General features: G+C 40.2%; 1 protein-coding gene across 4 annotated transcripts in view; it reads right to left on the reverse strand.

Moving 5' to 3' along the window:
• PHKB (phosphorylase kinase regulatory subunit beta) overlaps positions 1–16,120 on the reverse strand; it is a 122,337-nt gene that overhangs the window by 104,767 nt on the left and 1,450 nt on the right. For 2 of the 4 annotated variants that reach the window (XM_019731866.3, XM_074314949.2), the window contains exon 2: positions 15,194–15,306. The exons of the other annotated variants lie outside the window; for them this stretch is intronic. In XM_019731866.3, the coding sequence (XP_019587425.1) occupies positions 15,194–15,248 (55 nt within the window). In that variant the 5' untranslated portion in view covers positions 15,249–15,306. The remainder of the gene's footprint in view (positions 1–15,193; positions 15,307–16,120) is intronic. 4 annotated transcript variants of the gene reach the window in all.

The raw sequence follows: 16,120 nt of genomic DNA on the forward strand, positions 1-16,120 counted from the left end.
AAAAGAACTTCACTATATACTATTCCCAATCTTTACAAGAAATATTTAATTTTATTATGTCTTCTGTTATTCTAGTCATAAAAACATGACAGCAGGCATTCTGCTGTGTTATATGTTGGTTTACATAAGTCCTACAGACATAATACTTTCAAGCCATTCAGCATTTTGAAAAATGGAACTGAACCATTTCCATTCATCATTTATACTTGATGAAGCCCAGTCTGTATTTCTTTCTTGGTCAAGTTCAGCAACGCATTTAACATGAATGTTACTACTACTAATTAAATATTGCCCTGATGACACTTTGTACAGCTGGCAAGAATAAAGTCTTGAATGTTAATCAAAAAAACTCACAATAAATTATGAATTAGTAAAGTAAGCTGACCGTGGGAATAAAAATATTCACAACCAGAATAAAACTAGACACACTTCTGAAAGACCGCATAGCCTTTGTGGATAACGAATGTGAGTTAATTTTCTTGTCATCAAAATGCAGTGAAGTGTGGATCACTGGCCAAGTAAAAGAGGACAGAGGTGGCATTGTCACTTCCTGCTCTCCACCCTCACACTTCGGTGACTTGCTCCAAGGCTGTCCGGAGGTTCAATGGCGATCAACAGCCTTCCGTCAAGACCCACCTACAATAAAATCATTAACTGACCAATCTTGTATGGAATCCACGTCATATTTTACAAGCCCACTTTCACTGTTTATTGAATACAGTTAAACCCGAGATTCAATCAAGTACAAGCTCTCCCTGCTCTCCCCTGCCTACCCTCTGCCCCTGGCGTGGGAAGACATTCCTGGACAGGGAGAATGTCATCAGTCCTGAGGGGCTGTGTACAGAACAGGGCTTTGAAAACACATAGACCTGGGCGACAATCACAGTGACAGCCCTTCACAACCATCAGGGCTTGGGCCCTCTCCGGGCTAAGTATTCTCATCTGCAAAGCGGGGAAATTACATAACCTCACAGGGTTGTTGTAAGACTTACATGAAATATTTTAAGGAAAGCAACTAGCACCGTGGATGTTAAAACCTAACGTCTGCCCTTGCCAACCCTTCAACTTTGAGTCTCCTCCAGGTTCAAGGATCTGAGTTTTCATAGGACCAGCATAGGGCTGGTCACAGAATAAGAAATCAAGGGATTCTTAATTAATTGACTCTGTCAGGTTAATCTCAGAATCCTCCTGATCAAGCCAAGGATGGACGCCCCGCATAGTGATTTTAAATCAGCAATTTAAATAATCAGGCATTTTCAAGAAACAAAGAAATTGAGTGGAATTTGAGCTGTAAATGTGATGCTGAAGTATCATCTGGTTGCACTACGTGGTTTAGCGCCCGTCTGTGCAGGAGCCACAGGAAACCGAGACCGCCATTTTTCTGACCACGCCAGGGGACGGAGCATTACTTCAGGTGGAAGAGGGAGAAAAGCTCCACTAAGATACTACCTACTGTGTGCTACATACGTAAGAGTGATGCTAACAGATCTTCAATAAAATTTTACAACCAAAACAAATGATTTCTGAAGCGTGACTATTCAGAGCTAAACTGAATTTCACTAACGAGTCACTAACAATCTCCAAGTCTAAACAGGGCCAACCATCAGGCATCCCAGAAAATCATTCTGTCTCTGGAAAGACAAAGCAAACTCAGGATCCTTGGGAGCAGGATCAACTCTTTCATAAAGAGGCATATGATGAGTGTTAGGCTGCCACACCCACACCATTGCAAATAGACTAAAATGTAAATTAATCTACTTTCTAATACACACATTTAAATTGTAGAACTGGAATACTCTAATAGGCGTGCTTTAAATTCTAAGTATATTCATCAAGCCACACACTATTCAAAAAATCTAGTTTGGCTTCAAATGTTTCATGTCTATCTAAGTGTAACTTTACCATATTTTTTATGGACTATTAGTTTTTTATTTAATACAAAACTGGAAGAATGGAACTCTGGGTGAACACTAAGACTATTAAAATTTTGCTGTACTTTAATTTGCATTATAATTTAGTTATAAGGATTTTATTGCAGCAAAAAATTGAAATGAAAACTGGAGTCATGACGATTGGATGTTAGGTATTCAGCTTATACTAGGGCGAATAAAACTAAACTACTACTGTAACATGAAACCATAATGGAAACCAGCCTTGAACTGGCTAGCTTATTTTGTAGTTAATTTGAAGACTGCTTGCTGTTTTCTTTCCTTTTCAAATAAAAGTATATTCTATTACTTGAAGCACCTACCCTCATTTTGTGCTCATTCTATGATTGTTGAATCTTGTCTTACAAGTATGGAAAAAGAGACTTCTACAGCCAGTGTCTACTGGCATCATTCCCCTTTAAATGATAAGCTACATGAGACATGAAGGAGGCCAAATCCCCGCCTTCCCCCCCCCCCCAACTCCCAATCAGGGGCCTACACAAAGATCTTCAAGCAATCAGCACTTCAGTTACTCAAAGAAATACTCGTGGAAAATAAATTGGACTAGGGGGAATAAAAGCTTAACTTCTAGTGCTGACCAATTATGCCTCTCATTTCCATTCAATTGGCTGGCAACTCCCCAAAACTGGAGGCAGTCATTACATCCTGAAGCAGAGCTGCCTACTGAAATGGAGACTATGCAATGCTCTGGACATAGAAAGAGATACAAATATAATTATTGAAATCATACGTGGTAAAGAGAGTCAAAGGAAATGTGAATGACACCCAGTCATTTCCAATCACACCTGTTGGAAAATGTAACTTATGTTATTAATCTACAGCAGTGGCCTCAAAATGGAAGCCTTGAATCGGCAACCCAAATGCACGGGCTCAGCTGAGTAAAAGGATTTGGTGCAGGTGAATGCAGGCCGGAAGTCACAGCCTAGCACAGACCTGCAAACTGGTAGAGTCAGAGAGCTCCGTTAGGGAAAGAGGGCTGCAGAAACAGCCGTGGCCACACAGGACCTGGGGGTGGTGCCTAAGGAAACCAGGAGTGCCCATACGACATATTTATCCACAGACTAAGACAAAGGCTGGGAACCTGAGGCTGCCTAACGCAGAGCCGGAGAGCGAGAGCCCACAACACAAGCCGGAGAAGAGATGAGATGTCCCGCTGCTGCTCGTCATCAGATGTGGCTCTCGACAGACTTCTCCCTCCATCCCCCAGCAGCAGGGCCCCGCGGGGAGCAGGCTAGAATCGCAGGCTCTCGGGCCCCACACAGACCTGCTGAGTCAGTATTGCATTTTAAGGAGATCCAGGACTCTAGAGAAGTAGTAACTAGCTCGTAAAAAACGAGAGAGAGGAGGGCCAGGGAGGGAAAAAGAAGGGATTGAAATCAAACAGCAGCTTTGTCAACTTAGGAAAATCCCAACTCTGCAATTCCTAGACGGTAAGACCAAGAACCAACCAAACGAGCTTACGATCAAAACTAACATCTTGTTCCCTGAGACTTGCCTCAAGACCTGAATCACTGTAACAACCAATCCAAAGCTGTCACCTCATCATCTCCGCCCAATCCCAACCGGTCCCCCATCTCATCAGATCTGCCTTAAAAATCACCCTGCCTAGGTCTCAAAATCCTAAAACTACTCTCCCCTGCCCGCCCGGATAGTCAGTGCTCAAGAGTGATAATGTTGTGAAGCAGAAAGGAACACGGACAAGCACGTGGTCTAAGCCCCTTATTTTATGGAAAAACAAGATCTGACTTCCTCTTCAGGGATCTGAGTTTTCATTCACATTCACTATTTTGGCCTCTAGGCCCCGGAGGACATTACTTAAACCTAGTACAATTTGCCAGTGTACCCAGAACACCACTCTTAATGGGAGTTGTCGATATGCAACACGCCACACTGAACATAAACTTGTAAATCCACTTTCAGCCAAAGAGAGAAAAAAGGTAAATAATAATATACTAATCTCATTATTACCAGTACATCACAAAAACTGCTACATTATTTGAGCATTTATCAGGTGCAAAGTACTGCGTTGAGAGCTTTAGATGCATGATTTCATTTAATCCTCATAACCCTATTATGTAGGTACTGTTATTATTCCCATGTTACAGATCAAAACAACTGAGGCTGAGTGACTTATCCAAGGCCATACTGCTAGCAAGTGAAAGAGTTAGGACTTAACAATGAAGTATGTTTGGGATAGTTTTGTTTTGAAACAAAACAAATGAGTATACAGTTATTATTTCAGGTCTTCTGTTGACAATGTCATTTCTCATATGAAAATCATGCAGATTCACAGCAATATATACTTCCAAGGTAAGATTTAAATCAGAAGTACTCCTTTAACAATTTCCCTCCCAATACTAAGCTCTTTTCCAAGCAATTCCAGTAATGATCTCTGCACTCTGCCCGTGTTAGCCGTGTAAGTGAGTTGTTTCAGCCATCATATACTCGAGGCACCTGTCCTTTACCTAGATTTCACCTCCTCTTACTTCTCTTACTTTAAGACAACTGCAAAAAAAGCTCTCTTCTATAAGTGAATCCGTAATAACTCCTTGGCTCTGAGCTGAAGAGGTCTCATGTGAAAACAGAGATTTGTCTCTAGTGCATTATATAGCGCTGTGTTTAGGACTTTCACAGAATAAATTCTGTATCATTTCTTATTCTGACAAGTTTTGAATTTACTCTAAATGGCAGACTGAAGAAGCTAATTTCTTCCCACTTCATTTAAAAGTCTATCATTTTACTCTCCTTCCATACCGTATTTCTGGATTGTAATGCCAAGTTCAAATTTCTTGGTACCTTAGGTGAAGTCTATACTGCGATAGGCAAAGCCTACAAAACAGCATTGACCTTCTCCACAGGTAAAAAAATAAAAGTGCTACTGATGACTTACATTTGGATAACAATGTAGATGAGTAATTTATGTGATTTCTTCCATTTCCCTCAGGAAAAGCAAAAAGCAGTAGGTACACCCAGACGGCTCAGGGTTTTTAAGCAAGGGGCAAAGGATATTCTTTGTCCACAGTAAAGAGGACATCAAGAGTGCCCTCACGGAGTCATAAAATCATTATTCACTGGGGTCACTATTTTGCTTCAGTTGAACTTTGAACCTTTTTGGACTTGACCAGTGGGGCAAATATATTTAGTATGCCATTGTTCAAAAATGGCTGGAAAGTAAATTCAAATTTTATTTACCACGTAAAAAGCTGAAATGATTAGACAACATGAAGTGCTGTGAAGTTCATTCTGTACCAAAACTGCACTAGTTCTTTTTAGCATAATTCACTAATTCATTCAACTTCAAGCCCCCAGCACCAAGCCCTCTGTCGGGGCGACTGATACACAGCCAGGACCGATTCGCTCTCTGCCCTGAAGAATCTCATAACCTGGAAAGGAGACGGATATATACTTATCTAATAGCAATGCAGTGACATCAGAGCTAAAAGAAGTGGATAGAAAGTGCCACGGGGACCAGTAGAGCAATTAATTGAAACCTAGGATGCAGAGGAAAGGGATTGTCAGGAAATGTGTAAAGGTGAGAGAGGTCGCTGGAGCAGAACAAAAGCTCGCAGAAGTGCACTAAGCTCCCAGAGAAAAGCGATTTAACGCAGAAGGAGCCTTGTGATGAAGGTGCAGATGCCAGAAAGAGGTGTCCCATCCGGGAGCTGCACGCAGGTTAGCAGCCCTGGGAGAGGAGGCTGGAAAAGCATGTTTAGTCTAACGGGACGACGCTGGATGGCAGATTCCAGGTTTGCACTGTATCCTTTGGACAATGGCGAGCCACTGGGGAGGTGTAGATAAGGGTGTCACGTGATCCAAACTTCAGCACCTGTGCGCTGCAGGCACAGGAATCCTCCGTCGGTTACAGGATTCATCCTGGGGACTTGGATTAAGATAGTGACGGCAGGTATGCAGAGGGGAGGAAACAGCCCAGAAATGTTTAAAAGGTAGAATAAATAAGACTGAAGAAAGGCTTAAATTTGGTACAGGTCTGAGGTACAAATATCAATATCACCTAGTATAACATAGCAGAAGGAGTTCAATGGTAACTTCTAATCCTCAAATAGCTTTATTCCTTTAAATGGTAATAATTAACTTTACATCCTGGTAGGATTTTTTTATCCTTGCGGTTATTGAGCAAATGATTATTATCAAAGCTACACGCCTATTGAGAATTGGGATTAACCGGGTATAACAAATTAATTGAGCTTCACTGTGTATTACCCTGAAAACAAGATAACACAACCAAACACGAGGATCTCTGAACTGATAGAAAAAAACAGATAAAATTTCATAGAAAGACTCCACAAAGCAAAGATAATTACCCTCAGAAACACGTAAACTAAGAAAACAAGCTCTTATTTTAAATACCTCTATTTTAAAGACATTTAACAGAGAAACTTCCTTGCTTTCAGCAGACCATTCAAACGACGTTTAACACAAATAAAAGTAAAGGCCTAAAATCAGCTAGCTTCTGTGAGCTATATTGAAAAGGGGCTCAATTTGAATGGAAAAAATTCCCATCAAAGCAGAAAGAATATCAATAGAAATGATTAATACTTCTGCAATGCCTAGTACAATACCAAATAAAATTAAACAAGATTTCTCAAATAATTATTTTTAAATAAGACACATTTAAAACATGTATTTAGAAGTATGAAATGTCACCCCGTGGGGGCGTGGCTCTGTTTCCTACACGACATCATGAACACAGCCTCGCGATGCACAGCAGATTTTCTCTAGCACTTTGGGTTTCTTACTATGAATTTCCTGATGACGGTCCATAACCAAATCTACAGCACCAAACTCGTCAAAACCTAACAGTGCTGCCCACTTTGAAATCACTCAACCATAGGAAGTTCTGTTGTTCAAAACTTATTACGTATTTTGCTTAAGGAGAGAAGATATAGTAAGACCAGCTATATTAAGATAGCAAGGTCTGTGGTCAGATGAGACACACACACACACACACACACACACACACACACACACGAAAGAGCTACTTGAGACATGACAAAATTTCCATCCTCGAAATATATCAGTAAGTGCTTACACAAAACATTTAAAATCAAAGATCACAGTATGTTTAGAGGTTTGGTCCTTTGCCCTTAATTTTTGAAGAGAGATTTGCACAACTGCCATTTATTTGGTCACGCAGATGAAAATTGATGACAGACAGGAAAAAAAAAAAGATGAGATTGAAATCATCCTAAATCAGAAGCTGTTAAAAGTTTAGATGTAAATTACAAAAATAAACAAATAATAAGCTGCCCTGTAAATTGAAAACTCCATGGGAAAAATAGTCCACTAACTAAAGTCACAGTAAACCAAGGTCATCTTTTTGACATACTGATAATTTATGATTATAATCAACCATCAGATACTGGCCAAGTATAAAAAGTTAATGTAACCACATAAAAAAAAAATTTTAAACTGTAGAATATTCTTCACTGGTTCAACTTCTGGAGGAAGAGAGAAATGTAATAAAGCATACAAAAAAAATTTTAAACTGTAGAATATTCTTCACTGGTTCAACTTCTGGAGGAAGAGAGAAATGTAATAAAGCATACAAGCTAATGCCCTGATATGAATACGTCTTCCAAACATCCCAGGAAGCAAACGCATGCGCGATGAGGGACTGGCGGCAGTGGCCCAGTGCGAACCAGGTACCCGTCCTGGCCAAAACACCCTCATGGCTTCAACAGTAAGACTCGGTCTCTCATCCAAACAACAGCGCCACCATTCACCTCCATGACCAGGGCCTACATAGTATTTGCAAAAATTCAGTTCTGAGCTATAAGACTTCACTCTTAAATGGCCAAAAAGAAAGGCCATGGAAATGATGCGAGGTTACTGGTAATAAACCGAGTACGACGGTAAGCTTAAAAAAATGTTTATAACAAATTAAAACTAATGATGTCTACTTTAAATGACAACAAAGAACACATGAGACATAACATATCAGAACCTATAAAAATGCCCAATTTCAATTATACGCATAAGAAGATTCTCACTGTGTTTTTTGGAAGTCGTTTAATGTACCATATCTGTTCATCTATAAAAAGCAACTTCCTCAAGAAATTTGTGAAATATGAACTAAAAGAGAAGAAAGCTATAAAATCAAGACATTAAAAATGAAGAACAATTCTTTTTTAAAGGACTAAAATGTAGTTATATCATTGTTGATAAAAAGAAACTAATAAAATCTGTAGGAAAAAACACAAAGTGAAATAGAAAATAGCAACGATTTTTTTCACGTTTTTAAAACTACTTCTAATTAAGGCAGCCAAGGCCTAATGTGACAAAAATGAGAACTGTGAATTTATTAAAAACACATCACAGAAAACTACAATGAACCATCGGAAAGCATTTACCAAAATTTCAAGGCCAAGTATATAACACATGCAGTTACAATTCTGTTGTTTGTGTTTGTTTCTACAAAGAGATTTAAAAGTAGACACACACACCCCCAAAAAATCATAAAATATGTATCCTACCTGCATAAGTGTTTAGCAATAAAAACAAAACAAACAAACAAACTGGAATTATATCTCCCACAATCCCAGTACCTTTTAACAGGTAAATCAAATATGTATACGAGTATATATCGTTCAACCTTAACTGAGAAAAGATAATGGCAGCACTTTGTGTGGTTTTGCATATTATTCTACTAGAGCGGCCAAAATGCCATTTTGAAAAATGAACCAAAGTTATCATAATGACATAAAAATAAGATACAGATTTGTAAGAATTTTCCTGGGTTTATGGGCCACATTCTAAAAGTCGGTTGAGTCAAAGGTATGTTATCAATGGCAGACAGACTAGTGCATCATCCAGGTGGCCACCTGGTCAGAGTCCTGGTGGCAGAGTCAGTATCTGTGCCTCCTGGCCAGTCCTTAGCAAACATGGAGGGGTGCCCCAGGAGCCCCGCACTGCGCTAGGTGTCAAACGTGGGGACAGAGACACACAACACATGGCTCCTGCCATCAGCTGCTCCCTGCCTTCTCGCTACTCTCCAGAGGGTCTGCATAAAATATTTGTCTTCTCACTGCACTATTTCCAATTTTCAATGGTTTCCCTTCCATTGACAATAAACTCCAAACATCATCAAGGCCCTGGCCGTCCCGGCATCCTCTCTCCTATCGCAATGCTTTGGCCTCCTATCTCCACTGCTCCTCAAATGTCCAGCTCTGTCCCCAAGATCCCAGCTCTGTCCCCAAGATCCCAGCTCGAACCCTCCTCCTCCAGCTTCTCACTTGACCCCTGCTTCCTCCTTCAGCTCAATGTCACTGCCAGAGAGGCCATCACTAAAGTCCCATCCTAACCCTGCAGAAGATGGGAAGCTGATGAGTGGTGTTCAGCAGAGGGGTAACAGGTCAGTTCTTTATTTCAGAAAAAATCACCCAGACAGGAACTTGCAGAATGGACTAGCGAGAGAGGTGGTACGATGCGAGGTGATGGCTAGAGGCAGCAGAGTAGGAAACAGCTGGAAGCGTGCAGGAGAGAGAGAGCGACTGTAGTATGCAAAAGCACTAAGGTCACCTCTAGCTCTGCATAAATTGAAGTTCCACCAGGCTCTAAGCTTGTCCAAACTTCCTGTGACATCAGAGAGATGCAAGAGCAGTGACCACCACCAAGAAGCAGGTAACGGCCACGGCCGTTTCTTTCTGGGACACGGCACTGTGCATCACGAGGAAGAGGAAGGCAGCAGTGGCTCTGCCTGAGCCTGTATCCTAGCTGTGTGACTTCACGTAACTATGTGTTTGCTGATTTCAACAGACATAGTAGTGGTACCTGTAGCATAGGACTGTCATGAGATTCCAGTGTAAAGCAGAGAACACTACCTGTCACCTAGTAAATACTCAGTAAAACGGAGCGACTGGAGACGTCACGGCTGCCATCACCAACATTACAACCGCTATTTTTATTAGTACCACCACCATGACCACTAACTAGGTATTTCATAGGCATTATTTCATCTTCTCCAAAGGACTCATGAGGGATTACTATTGTCTCTATAAAACGAAGGAAAGAAGGTGCAAAAGCATTCACACTTGGTAAGTATTATACCAGGATCTGAGCCTAGTTGTATGAGCCTGCAGTCCATACATTAATATTACCCACATTATGACACTGTCTCTCAAAAGGGGCAGAAGAGACCTGGGTGGGATGTGATAGGATTTTCTAAGCAATATGACCTACTGGCATTTATTATACCCCAGGCACACCTCTGGGCCCTCAGAACACAGCAGTGAACAACACAGGTGAAGTCTGGTCTCTCGTATGAGACAGGAAAGCTAAGAGAAAAGCATCAAATAGAGAGATGTACACTACAGAGAATTAAAATTAAGAGTGCCACTTAGAATAGGCCTTTCTAAGGAGGCTAAGTTGAAGATGAGCCCCTAGAAGAAAACACAAGGGACAGGCTAACCAAACAGCCGGACAGAGAGCGCTCCAGGCAGAGAAAATAGCTACTACAGAGAACCTAACGGAAAACAAAATTGTGCCTTAGGGAACCAAGCAAGTCAGCACGGCTGAGGAGTAGCTGGGGAAGAGGAGAGTTCCATGAGGCGATCAGAGGGGCGGCAAGGGCCAGGTAACTTGGGGTCACCTGTGAATTTGATGCTAAAGGTAACACAGGATCACAGGAAACTGACATGACCTGACTTACATGTTTAACAAATTCTAACAACTGCTGGATGGAGAACAGACTGCAGTGGGGCAAGGAGATGAAGGCAGACCCCCGCTACTTGAGTAGTTTAGACCAGAGGGGCACATGGAGGGAGGCTGCAGTACATCTGGAGAACACACAGATCCCGGCATACGTTTTTGGACATGAAGTAGAAAGGATTTACAAATGAACTAAATAAAAAGGACGAAGAAAAGAAGAAGAACCTCAATGTTTTTAACTTGAACAGCTGAAAGAATATGGATTAATTTACTGAAACGGAGATGTCTGCGGGAGGTACGCATTTGGGGTTGGAACAGGAGCAGAAGGTAGGGGTTCTGTTTTGGCCAGCTTACCCTTCAGGTGCCCAGCATATACCCATTTGGAAAGGTTCAGTAGGCACCTGACTCGGAATGAGGAACTCTGCAGAGTTCCTCTTACCCTTTCTCTAGCTTCACAGAAGACTGAGGATGAAAACTAACAGCAAGAGGAAAATGGCTTTCCGAATGCACAGTGTGAGCATCCTGTGACAATCTAAAGCAGTGAGACACTGTCCTCTTCATGAAACCATTTCACTTATAAAATCTGAAGCATCATCCTTGCTGAGGATAACGGCACAGAAAGAGAATAAGCTTTGAGGTCAACGAGAGTCACGCCAACGGAGTTAAACCACATCATGTGGCCTCCATTTCCTAAATCTTATAAGACTACAGGGCAGGACCTAGTAAGAAGAGATCAAAGCTCCGCAGGATACAATTTACAAGTGCTTCCGAAAATTCCTTCCTACTTGAAGGGGACCCAATGCATACCAATGTAAGACAAAAAATATCTTCTAACTATACATAAAATAATGGCTGCTCTCTGCTGCCTGACAGGAGTATCCATGGAAACTGTCAGGAACAATTTCTTTAGACTTACAGTGATTAATGACAAAAATGAAATGGACTTAGAGTAAAAGAAAAGCTACATTCTGAGTAATCTGATTCAAGCTAGTTGTATTTCAGCACAAGTTTTCTTAATCAAATGGCTACTTGGATAGACATCAAAATAAGGGGAAAAGATAAGCAGCCATGTCTGTTTTTGTATAAGTCCAACTCGTAACGCTTCTCAGCAACATCGTAAAAGACACGTGCTTTCAGGAAAGGTAAGAACTAAAGTGCACTGGCAGCTATGAAACAGCAAGTGTTTTGCATCTAACATCTTTCTTAACCCTCACAATAATCCCTCCAGATAGGTTTTGTTATCCTTATTTTTACAGAGAAGGAAAACAGTAACAAACATGTAAAGTAACCTGCTCAAGTTCAAACAGGTAGTAAACCGCGGCAGGATTTGATTCACATGTAGCTGAACACAAAATGCACACTTTTCTCTCGGGTCGTAAAGGACACAACCAACAACAGCCCAGGAGCCTCAGGCCTACAGTCTCTTTAAGCCACAAGAACCTTTCTGATTGGCTGACTGCTAAATTAGGCTGCAGGCAAGACTGCTAGGTATACAACGTGTAAAAAGAAGAGAGTGTCAGACATGTAAAATACAAAGTTGAGTTCGGCCCAGAATATACAACAAAACCTTACCAGGTATTGATATGCCCATCACATCAAATCAATACAAGAAAATTAATCAAAGAACTTGAAAAGACATCAGTAAAGGAAAAAACTCAAGTCACATGCTGATAAACTCACTTATAAGCTGTAAACCTAGCCAGCCAAGAGGTAAGGAGAGTTTTGTTTTTTAATTTTGAAGAAAATAAATTTTTTCTTTTGTTTTTTAATCAGAGTATAGTTGACATACAACATCCATTAGTTTCAGGTGCACGACATAGTGGTTTGACATTTATATACCTTATGAGGTGATCACCACAATAAGTCCAGTAACTATCTGTCACCATCCAAAGTTAGGACGATATTATTGACTCTTTTCCCTGTGCTGTACATTACATCCCTGGGACTTATTTATTTTATAACTGAAAGTCTGTACCTCTTATTCCCTAAAAAGAGTAATTTTAAAAATTATCTTATCCTCTAAGAATAAAAGTGAAAATGTGAAGACATTTCTTAACGCATCACAAAATGCTACAATTACTCCCAATAATTGAACCGTAATGCCAGTATGTCTGCTATAGCTGACCAAGCTAATGTGTTGTAGAACTGTGGTATGCACATGAGACGCCAAAGCACCCTGAGGTACTGGATGCTGCACTGCTTCCCTAATACTTAATTAATTAATTTTGGCTCTGGAGTTTGCCTATAAATTCATTGTCTTGTACATTTCACCCTAAGGTTCTTTAAAAAAAAATCTGGACATCCAACGGGTACTAGCCTTACTGGGGTGATGACTTTGTAAGTTATAGAAATGTCTAATCACTATGTTGCCCACCTGAAATGAATATAATACGGCATGTCAACTATAAGTGAAAAATTTTTTTAAATGTTTAAAGAAAAGACAGAAAGACAGACAGACAGAGTTGGGCTTCTAGAACTCTCTTTGGATCTAAGCAATGAAAGCAAGACAAATTATATTCAACCACAGCACATTCCGACACATTAGCAGTCAGAGCACAACTCAGGCATATGCACACACAGAAATGCAGAACACGCACTAACTTTAATAAAGAGGAGAAACAAAGACAAAATAGCAGAAACAAATCCAGGAGGAATAACGAGGGTTAAAATAATCTAGGTATGTTGGAAACTAAATTTCCAAAAGTAAGATACTGGCTTTCATTTTTGGTAACATTGGATAGTTTCTAGCCAAAAGTACCAGGGAAAGCTCAGCTGTGAACCTGGGACATGCTTTGAAATGACTGTTAAATGAAATAACTCCATAAAACACTCTCCTCCAATGATAATGTCCAAGGAACTACAATAGGGGAAAACAATCATTTCCAACATAAATGCAGTCTTTCTAAATTAGTGAATAAACTGTAAATGCAAACGACTCTGAGTATTTCTTTCAACAGATAAAAGTTTTGAGTATTTCTTTAGAGTCATTACTAAGTTTTGGTTAGAGGAACCACAAAAAAGTCATTTATAAGGAATCAGTCTTTAAAATGGCTTGTAACAATGAAGTTTGGAATTTTTCTGGTTTGTTTCTTGGTACAGTCTATTTTGATTTAACAATGTGGGACTGGAAAAGCTTCTTGTATGTGACTTCAAACACCCTATGTAATGTTAAAGCATAGTTCTTAGATGTTGAAAATTTTCAGGACTACTGATGCATAAAAGCTCATCTTAGCATTCTGTTTCCCCATAACTGCTATGTAAGTGACTTTGCTAGTGCTAAAAATGCACCAAGCCCTTATGTGGACAGCCAAAATGGAAAACAGAGCCTGGTGCTTAACGAAAACACAGTCCAAAGATATATGTCCTCTTGTTCTCTTAGTTCAAAGATTAAATCAGAAATAATTGGCAATGTTATATATAATACACTATTTTGTCATTTAGCTGATGACAACTAAAGACAAGAATCATTTTTCATTCCTTAAAGCATATGCTTTGTTATCTCCTGTTCATGATTCTTCCCTAAGATATTTCTTGTTTCTTTTCTTCAAGATTTTTCTCCTGAATCTTGCCAAAACAGGACTTGAAATATAAATGGAAATAAAAGGGGGAACTGCTTCTGCATGCTTGTGGTGAAACAAAAAGAAAAGTTTTCACTCTCACTGTTTGGCTGGCTCACCTCATATTTAGTTGTTAATGAGTCCTGAGGCTTGAATATTCTGCTTAAGGTACATTAGAGACAAAGCAGACTCTTGCCAGCAGGCTTTTCTGGAAGTGTTCACACACCAACAGGTTTTCAATGGCCCAAGGTGAGTGGAAACTTACAGGAAAAGCCCTAAAGACTTTAGTCCTCATTTCAGCCCCAGAGCCCCTTAACAAAGCCCTTTTCTTCTTCTGTAAAGTGAGATTGGATACTTCCCAAGGCCTGGATTCCAAACGGGAATCCATCCACATCTTTCCTGGGTGCATGAACCTCCTCCAAGTTGTTTTCAAAATCCTGGGCACTCATCTGAGGAGCAATTCCACAGTTTGCACCCAGCTTGCAAGGGGTTTCACCAGTGTGACAGCCTAAGAGCCACTGTGCCAACACCTTCCGCTGCCCTTATATCAAGAAGCCACGGGACAGAAGGCAAAGCACATGGCCTAGAAACAGAATAGTCTCCGGACCCAGCAAGTTGCTTCACCTCTTCCTCAAGCCAGCTTCCCTTTCCTGTCTATGAAAATGTATTACGTAAAAATACCTACTTCACAAGGAGCTAACAAAGAGTAAATAACTGGGATGCTCTCCAAAAACTCCTCTTAAAACGTTTTTTCCATTATACAAGAAGACAAAGATCATTAAAGAAGCTTGGTATGTACTCATTTGACAACTGACGCTCAGCTGTCACTTCTCGTGCCAGTACAACAACATTTAGCACCTACAGTGCAGCCTTGAGCTTCACAAGCAGCAGACCAATGGTGCTCAGGCTGGGGCCACCAAACAGGTATAAAACCAAAAGAAAATCCTATGGTGACATCAAACTTCAGAAACAAAGGTATTTAAAATTACCAGGTGACCCTTTGGGGGTCTTCGCACTTACCAGACCTTAAGAAAGCCGGTGGAGAAGAGGCGACCGCAGCAGGTGAGCTGGCCATTTCAGATTGTTGGCTCTAATCATAAGCGTCACAGGCTAAACTACAGCAATTTTCAAAACTGTTTAGTGAAGGTTAGAAGCAATCAGCATTAGATTAATTGGAAGCAGTGTGAGCAGTCATTAACACGATGCACTGTGCAACAAAGACAATAATTGAGCTTCATTATAATTTTATTTTCTCTTTATGACTTGAAAATTTGATTGTCTTTGCTTTGGTAAGTTACAGTTGCTTATAGGGATTAGGCAGGAAATACATAATATCCACTTATTAAACATTACATAAGAGTAGCATTCTCTATTGAGCAGTGAAATGATTAGGCTACTATGTAACAATGCTCAGAACCCTGTAGTCCTATCAGGTTAGTGCCAGTTTCAAACAAAGCTGATTACAGATTCTTCTAAAAGTAACAAGAATCAAGTTGATTGTTTTTAATGAATCAGGATGGCTGTGATTCACTGAAGAAACTTTATAGTGTTAGCAGAAGAATCTGTAGCCTCAACTAATTTGGAGTAATGACTTCAAAAGATCGCCTTTACCACTGTGACGTAAACATATAGGTACATCCAACATTTACACGATGCACTAAACTACGTTGCACATGAAATTGAATTTAAGCGACTGCATTTGACAACAATTAAGTAAAATTGTGTGTTTTTCTCAGTTAAGAAAGGGGAGGTGGTTTTCAAAGCTTACTGTTATGACATTTTGGAGGAAATGAAAACTGGAGAAGAAAACAAACCCTATGTGCTTATCAAGGGAAAGGAGAAATGCTTTTAAAATATATGCTGAGAACAGAGCTTAGTTCCCTGTAAAAAGCTGTGGTTATGCTCTCTGACCAGATGCTATCAATTCAGTGACACTCTTTATAACCC

This window comes from Rhinolophus sinicus, chromosome 8, assembly GCF_057876585.1.
Source record: "Rhinolophus sinicus isolate RSI-liver-muscle chromosome 8, RSI-T2T, whole genome shotgun sequence".
NCBI classification, from domain to species: domain Eukaryota; kingdom Metazoa; phylum Chordata; class Mammalia; order Chiroptera; family Rhinolophidae; genus Rhinolophus; species Rhinolophus sinicus.